General features: G+C 43.2%; 1 protein-coding gene across 5 annotated transcripts in view; it reads right to left on the bottom strand.

The window, feature by feature from the left end:
• Dnah9 (dynein axonemal heavy chain 9) overlaps positions 1-13,203 on the bottom strand; it is a 331,866-nt gene that overhangs the window by 25,658 nt on the left and 293,005 nt on the right. For 4 of the 5 annotated variants that reach the window (XM_005332884.4, XM_040269458.2, XM_078042897.1 and 1 more), the window contains 4 exons: positions 10,611-10,738; positions 6,532-6,759; positions 1,476-1,667; positions 155-346 (listed from right to left, as the gene is read on the bottom strand). In XM_005332884.4, coding sequence (XP_005332941.2) covers positions 155-346; positions 1,476-1,667; positions 6,532-6,759; positions 10,611-10,738 — 740 coding nt within the window. Of the gene's footprint in view, positions 1-154; positions 347-1,475; positions 1,668-6,531; positions 6,760-10,610; positions 10,739-13,203 lie in introns of those variants that run through there. The other variant, XM_040269453.2, reaches the window with a different exon arrangement.

Genomic DNA, 13,203 nt, shown 5'->3' with positions numbered 1-13,203 from the left:
AACTCACCTCTTTAAGCCCCTCTTCTCAGGACCCTGCCTCAAGCCTGTAGCCATGTCCCAACATGAATAGTCCTGATCATGTTGGGCAGATGGGAGGATTACCTAGACCTTGTGTGCACCATCATGATATGGGGTACACAGAGCAGAGCCTTACCTGATGATAACCATTGTAGTCCAAGTTGTTTGGGAGTGGGAACCCTGGGGCTAGGTACAGTTCCCCTTCTAACATTTCTGGTTTAATGAATTCCTCCAGGTAGGTTCTGCAGAGTCTCCTGTCCCAGTCATCAGTGATGTGGCCCCCATACATGATCTCACCAAACAGGTAGCGCAAGTCATCATAGGGTACCTGAGAGACAGGGAAAGAAAGAAGGAGAGAAAGATCCTCACGCAGATGCTGGGGCTGGCTTGACATGCGGACAGAGAATAAGCTACAGGATGGGATGTTTCCTCAGGTAAGGAGCAACGTCTTATTTATTTGCATACCCTCAGTGCCCAGAAGTGAAAGGCATTTTATCTAAGTGTTTAAGTTCACTTTAACACTTGAGAAAACATATCAAAGGGCAAGAAGAGATAAGGTGCCAACCCCTCACACAGATGCCTTCTCTCTGGCATGGTCATTAACTGTGACATTGAAGTCAGGCTCTTCCTAGAAGTGCTTTAAATAGGTAAGTGTCAAATGGAGGGAAGCAGGGACCAGGGAACTTTTCTAATTTTCTGCCATTAATGACAAGATTAATTGTTCCCTTTAGAATTTTGAAGTGAATAAAATACAAGTTATAAGTTCACTGAAATGAAAGTTAGGGTGGGCAGGCACTTGGAAAAAATAGTGAGATGGGCAGGTGGAATTCCCAGGACCCAGGAGGCTGGAGACAGAAGGATTTCCCAGAGCATGTTGGTCCCATTCATTTTCCCCAAAAAGGAAGAGGCGTTGGCCCTGCTGATGCTGTGTTTGATCCATGGACAAGAAGAGACTTGATGGTGTGAACATTCCTTTAAGTGGAAGATCATCAATTTTTAGTGCAAGTTTTCCCTGAATCTGAGTTATCACAACAGCAGAAGAGATGGTATAGCAAGGATTTGGTTCCTTCTTCAATTTTGGCAAAACCATAGGGTGAAGAGCTGTATGCCCAAGACAAGGTCTTCATCCTTGGCTAATTACATTGGGAACTCAAATTAGCTAAATATGAGGTCTCTTCCTGCCAACCCATAGACCACCTGTTGTGCTGTGAGTACACATAGCGGTCTGGTGGGTACCTGGACAAAATCTCATGGGACCAACTCACACCAGGCGTGAGACACTAGTTTGGGCTTCTAGCTTCTTTGCCTCTGATTTCATTATGATATTTCTCAGACTCAGACTGGTCCTGGGGTCTACAACCCCTCTTCCCACTCACATAGGATACAGGCCTCTCTGGGAATGACACATCAACTGAGAGGTCACCCTCCTGACTTACATCTGCATCCCTCTCCTTTACCTTTGCATTGGCCTCCAGGAAATTGTAGAGCACATTCACTGAGATGGTGAGGTCTCCGGTGTTAAAAGGATAGGACCGATTCCAACCTTGAGGTCCAAACTTCCGTCTTTCTGCCACCACCGCGTGAAAGTAACAAAGAGCAAAGAGGATGCTCTTAAACTCTGTCTCCCTGGAGCACATCTCCAGAGTGTCCTGAAAGGAAAAGCATTGTTTGCAATATTGACACAACAGCTTCCCTTCCCTGGGTCAGGCTCTGGGGTTATAATTGTGATTCATCCTGGTTAGGGTTTGAGTTATAGTCAGATGATGATTTCACTGAAGATATGTGGGGGACAACCTTGAGAGAACTTGTAGAGGGGTTGGGTTTCAGTTTAACGTTTGGGTTAAGGTTTATATTCAGGTTATAATAGGTTTGGTTTATAGTTCAAATTTGGATGTACTAATGAGGTTAGCTGGCATAATGAATAGAAAACAGAGTAGTGGACCACAATGTCCTTGTGCACTGGCGTGTGGTTGGGGACTCCCCCAGTATCATCTCTAAACCTTCCCTTCCTGCCCTACTTTTCTTGTTTATCATGAAGCCTCAGTAGGTGTAATTGCTGCCTATGTGACTAAGGAATCCCTAGCTCATTTGCTGGAGGAACGGCTACGATGAGGGAGTGGTTGGGAACTAGAAATACAAGAGATGGAGGAGTGCTGTGATCTCCAACCTCCTCACTGCTCTCCCAAACCTGAGCATGGATGACCCAACATGAGGCTGAGGAAACCAGAATATGGAGAACTCTTGGCTGAATAGCAGGAGGCACAGGAAAAGGTTTAGCTAGTGAAAGGAGAAAGAAAGAAGAGAGAGATGGAAGAAAATAGAAGCAGGCGATGGTTTAAAGGGAAGCAATGAGGCTGTGCTTAGCAGATTTTCAGGTTGATGGTAATGTGGCTTCAGAGGAGGAATGCCTATATTTTTAAGGGATGATAGAATGGGAACCCCGGAACTCTTTGGAATTAAAAATAACATCCTCTAAGTGAGATTTTCTTTTCAAGATGGAGCAAGAGGTGGCAGCTGGAGCCCAAGAAAGACACTTTCAAGTCACCCACTAATTGAATTTAGCTCAGTCCTGGCATTTCTTCTAGGACTCTGTCTTTTGACTTTGCTCACATGGGCAGTAGCAGACGAGGAGGCAGGACAGTGGGCTTTTGGTGAGTCTGATTTCCCCATGGAGAACCCACGGACACAGTTTCTGTCTCTTTCTGGACAGGTGGGGTCTCTGCAGTGCCTTAATTGGTTAATGTTATGGTTTGGATCTGAATGGTTCCCCAACAGCTCATGTGCTGAAGGTTTGGTCCCCAGTGTGGCAGTGTTTGGAGGAGGCACCTTTGGGAGGTAACTGGATCATGAGGATTCTGACATCATCAGTGGATGGATGCATTGGTGGGTTTATAACTAGGCTACTGGGAGGTGGTGGAAGGAGGTAAGGAATCGCTGGAGGAAGTGGGCACTCAAGGTGTGCCCTTGGAGGGTGAGTCACATCCTTAGCCCCTTCCTGTCTCTCTTTCTCCCTCTTTGCTTCCAGGATGCCATGAGGTGAGCAGCTTTGTTCCACCATGCCTTCTCTCCCAGGACACAGGCCTAGAATCAATGGATCCAAGTGACCACGAACTGAAATCTCTGAAACTGTGAGCCCAAATAAATCTTTGCTCTTATAAGTTGATTGTCTCAGATTTTTTTTTTGTCAGAGTGATAAAGAGCTGACTGATACAGTCATCATGCTTGTCACAAAGGCATTGGTGTGAAAGGTCAGAGTTGGTACAGAGGACGAGGCCATTGCCTTGTGCAAGTAAAAACTTAATAACTGCTCTATGGATAGAGCTGTTCTCTACAGACATGTAGGATGCTTCATTTGTTACTTCTCACACATTAAAAAAGAAAAAAAAAACTGGGTCTTGCTGAAAAGTGCCTTGAAGCACAAAGATAAAAAAAATCACACATCAAAATGCTCAAGCTTCTGATTATGGCATATTCACATAAAAGCCAGAATAAAATCATCATCGCCAAACAGCATGGCTACTAGGGAAGCAGGAGTAAAAAGTGTTTCATTTCTAGGATTTGTCTCTTAGGTGGTTAGAATGGGGCTCTGAAGGAACAGGGTTAGTGTTATAGAAGCTTCTGTTCCCGGGCACTCATGAAAGTAGAATGGAGCAATTAAAACTCTTGTAACCAGTGAATATAGACATAGAGCTATCTCTCTTTGTCAGAATGAGTAACTAAAGGTGACCATAAATGATGAGTAAACCAACGGTTGTAGGAACAGGATAACAAGAAATAGACAGCATCTTTTGGGATATATTTCCCAGTTGTCCAATGATGAAGATTAGACCATCAGTTTGCAGGGAGAAAACTCAAACACAGTGGCCCATGTGGAGGAGGACCAAAGCCAGGTGTGGCTAAAGATGATAATCATCCTACTGAGGCCCAACACGAATCATTGAGAGGAGTGGTATATGAGGCTCTGCTGCCTTCCTCCTGGCTGCCTAAGACCCTCAAGTTGAAGAGTTGAGAATGGTGTGCTACTGGAGCCTTTGACAGAGCTGGCTAATTGCATCCTAATAACTTTTATTCCCCCAACTTTTAATTAAAAGAAAGAATTCTACCATGGGCTGGGGTTGTGGCTCAGCGGTAGAGTGCTCTCCTAGCACCACATAAAAATAAATAAATAAAATAAAGGTATTGTGTCCAACTACAACTAAAAAATATTAAAAAGAAAAAAGAATTGTGCCAAATTACATGTGACATACAATTTGCCACTTTCTCCAGTTTTTTTGTGTGCAGTTCAGAGGCATCTTGTGCCCTCATATCGCATTGCAATCCAGTGTCTTTCAAGGATGGAATTATCTCTGCTTGAACCAGCTATACCTCTTGTTAGAAAGACTATAGACTTAAAACTTCAGAATTTATGTTTTTTTTGCCAGTAGCCATGCCACATGCTTGTAATCCCAGTTACTTGGGAGGCTGAGGCAGGAGGATGGCAAGTTCAAGGTCAGCTTCGGCAACTTAGTGAGACCCTGTCTGAAAATATAAAAAGGACTGGGGGTGTAGTGTAGCTCAGTGATAGAGCACTTCCAGTTTTAATCACCCATACCCCAAACAAAACCAAACAAAATAAAAACAAACAACGACGACAAAAACCAAGACAAAAAAGGGAGGGAGACCTGTAAGAATGGGGATGGGAAGAAGGGATTGGGGAGAGAAACAGGAGGTACTGGGGCATGAAATCGACCTCATTATGTTAGACACATGTGCAGATATAAAAATGAATCCCAGTTTTATTTGTAATTTTAATGCACCAATAAAATTAATAAAATTAATTTATGTTTCCTCTATGTGAAATGTAGCCAGAAAATTTAGAGGTTTTAACCTTTGTACTCTAGCTCAGAGTATCCAGGAGGTTTGCTTAAGGCCTGTTTAAGGAAAAAACAAAAGAAAAAGAAAAAAAAAATGAAAAGAAAGAAAATTCCCTGGATAAGGGAATGTGTCGGGCAGGATGTTTATTATCAAAAACTTAAAGCTAGAATATCCTGAGTTTTTTGATAATGTCTTTGTAATGTCCTCTCGTTCTCTATTCCAGATGATGTGTGGGGTCTGGAGTTGAGTTGGAAAAAGGACTGAAAAAGGATACTGAGTAAGTTTGCCTTTCAGAACTTTGTGACTCTTCCTTCTCCAAGTTGGACTGTGAGACTCCTACCCTAGGCGAGTATCATGCAGTTAATAAAATCCTGTTAGACTCCTGACTGCCACACATTGTAAACCAAGCCAGGCGCCAAAGGGTCAATGGCTCTGCTGGTTTTCACTGGGCTAACTGGAACAGTCGTCCTGTCCAGGATGGTCCATCTCCAGTTCCTAGGTGACCTGTCTGGGACAATAAATTTTAGCATGGCTTCTATGAAACCAGAGTGTCTTTGGTGCTATTATAAGATGGCATCATAGAGGAAAACCTCCTTGATAACTCCTAGAAGCTTATCCTAAGACTCTAATAAGGTTTGGTGTGGTGGATGAACTTTAAGGTGACCCCCCACCCCTACCCCCAATCCCCTTGCTCTTTATGTCTTCACCTTCCCGGAAAGTGGAATTCCCTTAAGAAGAAGCAACAAGAAGTGGCGCCTTCCAGAAAAGATGGAAAAGACCTGAGCTGCAGACTTCACAGATGCTACAGGATCAGCCACCCATGGTCCTGGACTTGGCTTTAAATAACCACTCTACAAGTCTTGGAATCCCCAGTAGTGGAAATTCCAGTAATGCAGCAGTCTGTTTTTGAATCATATTGATTCAAATCAATAAGACATATTGAATCATATGTCTTAACATTCTGAGTCTCTCTGGAGCAGAGTTCTCAAACTTGATCATGTATGCATAACACCTGGAGGGCTTGTTAAAGTACAGATTCATGGGATCCATCCCAATTTCTGGTTCAGTAGACTCAGGTGGTACCTGAGAATCGGACATTTCTAACAAGTTCCTAGGTGATGTTGATGCTGCCCGTCTGGGGCCCAACTTTAAGATTCTAGCATGTGGCTGTATTCCAAGTCTAGATTCATACCATTTGACACCTAGATTATTTGAATCCTTGATACTCAAGATGCATGTAGATGGGAAGTGACATCAACTGAATGAGAACATCATTCCCCTGACTGAAGACAGGATGTTTAGCCAACAGGTTTGTTTAACCAACAGGTGTGTAAATCAATTAGATTTATAGCATCATGCTCTTCACCATCTTGGAATATCAGTGTACAGTAGACTTGCAGAAAGTTCACCCACACCATTTTCCAAAGAATGGTCCTATGCTCAGTTCCTCTAGGTGCATCTGATATACGGAGCTGGGTGGTACCAAGTGGGTGCTGGGTGGAGGCCAGTCACCCAGGGAACACATTTCATCCATGTCAGCATTGGTGCATAGCCAATCAGCATCCCGTCCCATGCCCGGGTGCATACTCTTCTCCACCCAACTTGAATCAGCTCTTTGTGACATGGGGTGCTCTTCCTCCCTCCCTCCCAGGGCAGTACCTGAGTGAAGTTGTCCAGGGCCTTGTGCAGGTTGGCCTGCATGCCAGTGGGGGGTTCGTTGGTGATCTTGATGGAGTTTTCCAGGATTCCTTGGGGGATGATGTGGCCCTCAGGGGAGGGGGCAGGCTCGGCACTGATGAAGACCCTGAATTCAGGGTGGCTGTCATTGCTGTGCTCCTCCAGCTTCTTCTCCAGGGTGCTGAGCCACTTGGCCACTAGGTGGATGTTCTGGCAGAAAGGAAACCCCACAATTCAGGTCTCTGCTTAGTTATATTGACAGTAAACAGTCATCTGAAAGGCAGCTAGAGGGGCACGTGGCTTCAGTTTAACACAGTTTTTAAAAATGTTGTTCCTATGTGCATATATGAATATACCACGGTGAGTCTCACCATTGTGTACATTTTTTAAAAAAAATTTTAAAAACCCAAGAAATTAATTTTAAAAAATAACTATGGGTAAATAGCAGATAAATCACAGAGGGAAGGGAGATGGGAGTGGGGAGAGAAGGGGAAGGAGAGGTACTGGGGTCTGAATTAGAACAAGGTGTACTGCATGCGTATAATTAAGTCCGAATGGATTCAGCTGTCATGTATAACTAAAAAGAACCAATGATAATGTGGTAAAACAGACGTAATACTTCAACTATTTTAAGTGGATACATTTTTAAATGTTTAATGGCATTATGTGTGCCCACATTGTTGTGCCACCAAATGCCTTGCGACAGCAGAAATGTCTTAACCCACATCACAGAAAGAGTCTTGGGATGTCCAGTTATGGGGACCTTCTAGTCCTATCATCTGTCAGTCTTTTCTAGCACAGTGTTCTCAAACTTAGCTGCACATGAGAATCCCCTGGGGGGCTTGCTAAAACACAGATTTCTGGGGCTAACCCCAGAGTTTCTGAATTGGTAGGTCAAGAGTCGAGCCTGATATGTACCAACATGTCATAATGAATCCGACTATTAGGCATAATTATAATGAGCTACTAAAAATAAATTAAAGAAAAGAGTGGAGCCTGATCATTTGCATTTCTAACAAGTTACCAGGTGATGCCAATATTTGAACCCTTCAGAGTCGCAAGGGGGCGCATGGACCAGCACTGTTGGCATTACCTGGGAGCTAGTCAGAAATGCAGAATCTTAGGTCCCACCCAGACTTACTGAATCAGCGCATTTTAATGAGATCCTCCAGTAATTTGTACCCATGCTAAAACTTGAAAGGCACTGATTTGAACTTCTTCTAGCTAGCTTTCCAGAGTCGTCTCTCCCCAACTTCAAACTATTCTGTTAATTGTTGCCAAACTTATCTTTCTAAAACACACTGAGTCATTGCTGCTTAAGACCCATGGAGGCTCCCTACTCCAATCTGAAGCTCCTCTGCTGGTCTTTGAGCCTCTCTTCTCTCGAATCTGATTCCTATCTGTCTGTCTGCTTGTCTTCCTATTCAAACCTACATTTATTTCTTAGCACCACTCTGCCGAATGCACCTCTCACTTTGGTAAAGATACTCACTTGGCTTCATTGCAATATGTTTCATTATGATGGATAGATAAAAGTTCCTCGATCAATATTGGAGGAAATAGGCTTGCAGAGCCTTAAATACACAGATCAGCACTGAACACAGTATTAGGACCACAGTTATTTGGTCTCTGAGTGCTGTTTTCTCCTCTATAGAAAGAGAAATGACAATCATGTTTTCCATACTGATTTCACAGAGTTTCTGCAAATAACCAAAGGTAATGAATTTGAAAGAGCTCTCTATCCTGTAAAAGGCTGTGTGAGGGATAGTAGTGGTTTTTAAATGAAAATTTGTTTAAAAATTCATTTATAATCACTCTGTTGGAGCAGAGAATTTAGTGGGCTACTTGGAGAGCCAGTGTTCCTATTAGTGGCAGTTGCTTCAATTCAGCTGCTTCTTTGGGAACTTCTCTACCAGGCAGGAAAAGGCAGGGCTAGGAGAAAGAAGCACTGTTGCCTGGGTGGATTCAGGGATCTAAGCCTGCCCTACTAGGTTTCGGGGCCTGGATATGCCATGACTAGGGTCTGTGAAACCAAGCTCATGGCTACTATAGCCAGGAAGGAAGACCAGAGACAGCCCCAACCTTAGTCCCACACCAGCTCCCCAGAAGCCAGCTCGCCCAGGAGAGGACCCCTGACACCTTTGGGGTGGGATCCTCCAGCGGCATTTCCCAAAAGGTAATAGATTTTGGATACTCTGGGGGAAACACTGATTAAACCAAACTTCTATAATCACAGGAGTCTCAGAACCATTCACCTACTGATATCATGGAGTGTTCTCCACATTTTGAGAGAGGAACCTGTTAACTGTTTTCCCTTTTTTCAAAGACTCTCTCGGGTTCCTGGGCTTGGAGACACTGTCCAATAGGACTCCGGTCCAGTCTAGTTCATTATACCTGAAGATTCTTAAAACTGGGGCAGCTATGAGTCCTAGGAGAGATTTTATAAACCAACAGGGATCCACTTCACAGTCTGGACAGATCATATCTCATCGGTACTCAAAAAATGCTGCATTCACGGGGAACAGGTAATCATCTAGATTGTGTGGTACTTATTGGGAGAAATGATTTTCCTTAAAAGTGCCCAGTAGGCAGGGTTAAAGAGGGACCTTTGAGAGCTCTCAGGAGCCACATCAGCACAAGACATGGGAGTCTGGGTTGACCAGCAGCAGGTGCTGGGGGAGAGAACTCTCTGCTAGTTATCTGAGTGGGCTCCCTGGAGGCAGAACTGACTGCAGTCCCAGAATCAGACTCCTTGCTGATGTCTGGGTTTCCAAAGGCATCAGTGCCCAGGATGGGGTCTCTTGGCAAATGAACCTCAGATGTTAGAGTGGGGTCACACTTCCCTGCTTGTGGGAGGAAGCAGTTGCCATGTTTTATCCTGGGATTTCCACATCTTCTGAAAAAGGAGTCCCAGGAAACGGCAGATCCTTCAGCTGCTAGGATCCCAACAAATAACAGGATGAAGACTCAGGAACAAGGCAAGATGCGGTGAGTTATCAGGAGACAGATAAAGTGCAGGGAAGTGAAAGCCAGGACAGGAAGAGAATGGTCTTTTCACTTGTTCTTTAATTTCTTTTCTTTTCTTTTCTTTTTTTTTTTTGTACCAGGGATTGGACTCAGGGGCAATTAACCACTGAGCCACATCCCCAGCCCTTTTTATATTTTATTTAGAGACAGGGTCTTGCTCAGGGGCCTCCCCAAGTTGCAAGGCTGGCTTTGAACTTGTGATCCTCTTGCCTCAGCCTCCAGAACCTCTGGAATTACAGGCATGCACCACTGTGTCTAGCTCTTTAATTCCTTTATTGATTTACCCAACAGGTTTGTGTCGGACATCTGCTATGTTTAAGGCAGTGAACTTGGCGATAAAAATTAAATAAGGAACATCACTTTCCCTAAGGAAACCTAGTGATTGGGGCAAATCATATAATAAATCATGTCATCCAACATAGCAATGGATGGTTGAATGAAGTGATTTTAGAGTGCTACGGGAGAAAAGAGGAATAAGCCATTTGTTCTGCCACAGCCTCAGAATCCATGTGAATTGCATGAAAGAGGTTTGAGAGGACAAACTTTGCCAGAAGAGTGGCAGCTTGTCCCCTCTTGTAACTGGTGAAATTACCAGCAATAGGTATTCTAGATTTCCAAACACCAACATGAGCTCTCAAAGAAACAGCTAAGGTGGTTCTAGTCACACTTGTAGGTATGAGAGTCTAACATGTAACACCAATGCATAAGAAGGGATCCTCAATTGAAAGAATCCAGCCACCAGGCCTTCAACTTAATGCCAACTTTCTGAATGTGCATCAAAGTGGAAATTCACTTTATTTTGTAAGCAGAACGAGTTAAGCCAGAGACAGTGGTAGAGAAGGTGAGTGAGGAGAAGAGTTACTGGAGATGATGTGGGGAAGAGGACTTAGTGAGTGAGGGAATTGAAAAGAGAGACACTGGTATTGAAGGACAGGTGGGCGAGAGGGTAAGAGTGTTCAGAGAAATGCAGAGATTTGGGGACAAAGTTCAAACAGGCACACAAGACTGACCCAGATCAGGGCAAGGGGCCATACCTGCAAAATAACCCAGTGGCCTTTCTTGGCAGCTAGATCCAGAGCAGCCTCAGCCACTACCTCTTGTCCTTGCCCCAGAGACACATTGTGAAAGTTCCGGTTGTTGAATGTATAGCCGAGTTTCTTTCCTAAAAGAAGCATGGAATTGGCATTATCATTTATTGAGTCGAATGATCTGTGTGTTTAATGTTCATAAGGAAAGGCATACTTCCATATCACCCCTCAAACTCAGGAGTACTTGAACCCATATCTGAGCCTCATTTATTGACTCTGTCTTCATGGGAGACCACAACTGTCTTCTTTCTATCTATCTATCTATCTATCTATCTATCTATCTATCTATCTATCTATCTTTTTTTTTTCTTGACACTGGGGATTGAACCAGGAGTGATTTGCCACTGAGCTACATCCCTAACTATTTTTATTTTATTTTGAGACAGGATCTCACTCAGTTGCTCAGGCTGGCCTTGAACTTGTGATCCTCCTGCCTCAGTCTCCCAGTTCACTGGGATTATAGGTGTGTGCCACCATGCCACACTCATCTTCCAGCTTTTAAATCCCAGATAAAAGGAAGCATGATTCATATAAAAAATCACTTTACCCCTCCTTCCTCACTGAATCCTACAAATGGTTTTGGATGCTGATCTCTACTTTGTGGCTTCCTTTTGGATCCTGGGCCTCGATCTACAAACCTTCAGAGTGAGGATATGAAAGGGTCCAAAAGCAAGATGTGGGTGTGGTTCCTTCTGGGTTGATTTATCCTCTGATTATATATATATATATATATATATATATATATATATATATATATATATAGCATCTTCCTTGGGACTTTATTGGGAAGTGTGGTCAGTAGGGGCAGGAGTCAGTTAATTCTAGCCTCCTGGACTTTACAACATATTAATCTCCTCCCCTACTAGTCACAACACAGAAAAAAAATTATCTAATTTTATTTTGCAAGAATTAGAGAAATGGAGGCAAGAAGCAAGACAAGTAGGAGCTTGGACACATAGATGTGGATGCTTTATTGTTATCTTGATAAAGGTTCCTGGTGTTGGAAATAGTGAAGGAATGACCGTACAAAGAAAAAAATCACAACTGTACCACTGCAGCAAGGCCAATGTCCATGAGTTGCTCTCCAAGGCCAAGGAATACCTAACTTAAAAGAGTCACCTTAATATAGAGGAACAATTTTGTTTACACATTAGCTATTAGTCCAATCCAATAAAGTTCAGAGAAATTATATGCTATTCTTTAGATAAAAGAGTCATAAAGATGTGTAATACCATGAAGGAATCATTGAGCAATTTGTTTTTTTCTAAGAAGGTGAAGTAGGTGAGAGAAAAGAGAAGAAATTTAAAAAGAAAAAAAAAGACTCAAAATATGTACTCAAAAGATTTACTTTCAGAAAAAATTGAAGACCTTATTTGATGCTTGTCCAAGATTGGATATTTCTTTTAAGTAGTAAAAAGAAAATGTATAGACTCTCCTTCAACCGTATAGGACAAGCAAGATGATGACTTTTTGTACTGAGAAATAGTTATTATAGATTCAACCGAGATGAACCCAAGAAATACCTTTATTAAACGCTATAAATCCTCTGTGGCAGTGCGTCTGATGTCAGCTTTAGAACTGGGGAGATAAACAAGTAATACCAGAGAAAATACCAGGATAAAAGGTGCTAGGATTATTAGATGGCTTCTGTGACGTTTCTGCTCACAAAAGAGCCCATTTATTCTCTTTATTAGCGAGAGAAGGAGATGGGGAAAGAGGTGCTTAATAAAGATTAGTTTGAAAACTGCAGACTGGAGGGGTCGTGGGTGAGGGCAAGTCTATCACGGTAAAGCCCAGCCAGGATCAATCTGCATCAATCTAAGCCTGAGGCATGACAATAAGGTTGAGAAGAGAGAAATGGGTCTTGGAAATATGGAGAAGGGAAAAAAATTGAGGGGACTCTCACTGACGCATCTCGCAGCCACTCGTGACCGTATCACATGTGAGTCTCGTGGGGTGTGGGGTCAACCTGCAGAGTCCTTCCACCTCCGCCTTTGAGGCCTCTCCAGACATCTTCTGGGTCATGAGCAAGCCCTTCTTGGTAGCTATCTTCTCTTGGCTTGTCACGGTCACATTGTTTTGTGCTATGGCTTCATGTCCTACCACCTCTGTGTGTGACTCATCTCTCCCTTTTTGACCTTCCTTCCAACTCTCCAGATGGAAGTGTCACCTGGAACCATGGTAAACACCATTTGATCTCTTCATAGTGTGCTGCATCTTCCTTATGGATTTGGGGGAAACATTGTGACTCCTAGGGCCCCCTTCTCTAGCTCCATATCTCTATGGGAATGCAAACACTTTTCTAGTAGTCTCTTGCTCCTTGTGGGCTATTTCTTCTCCACCCTCATATAAAAACCCTTCTCCCTTTAAAGCAAAGGCTACCTGGCTAGATTAGCTACTAACTGTCATATTCTCTGACCAATTTTTAGTGAGACTTATTTTTATGAGAGGCATTTGTGCTTGGTTAATTGAAGCTTTTTGCATCAATTATCCTGGTAAACTTCAATGTCATTGGGGAGGACTTGGCCAACGTCCAGCC

Source organism: Ictidomys tridecemlineatus, chromosome 3 (genome assembly GCF_052094955.1).
Source record: "Ictidomys tridecemlineatus isolate mIctTri1 chromosome 3, mIctTri1.hap1, whole genome shotgun sequence".
Taxonomy (NCBI): Eukaryota; Metazoa; Chordata; class Mammalia; order Rodentia; family Sciuridae; genus Ictidomys; species Ictidomys tridecemlineatus.
Note: the sequence above shows the minus strand (reverse complement) of the source record. Positions and strands in the feature narration are given on the sequence as shown.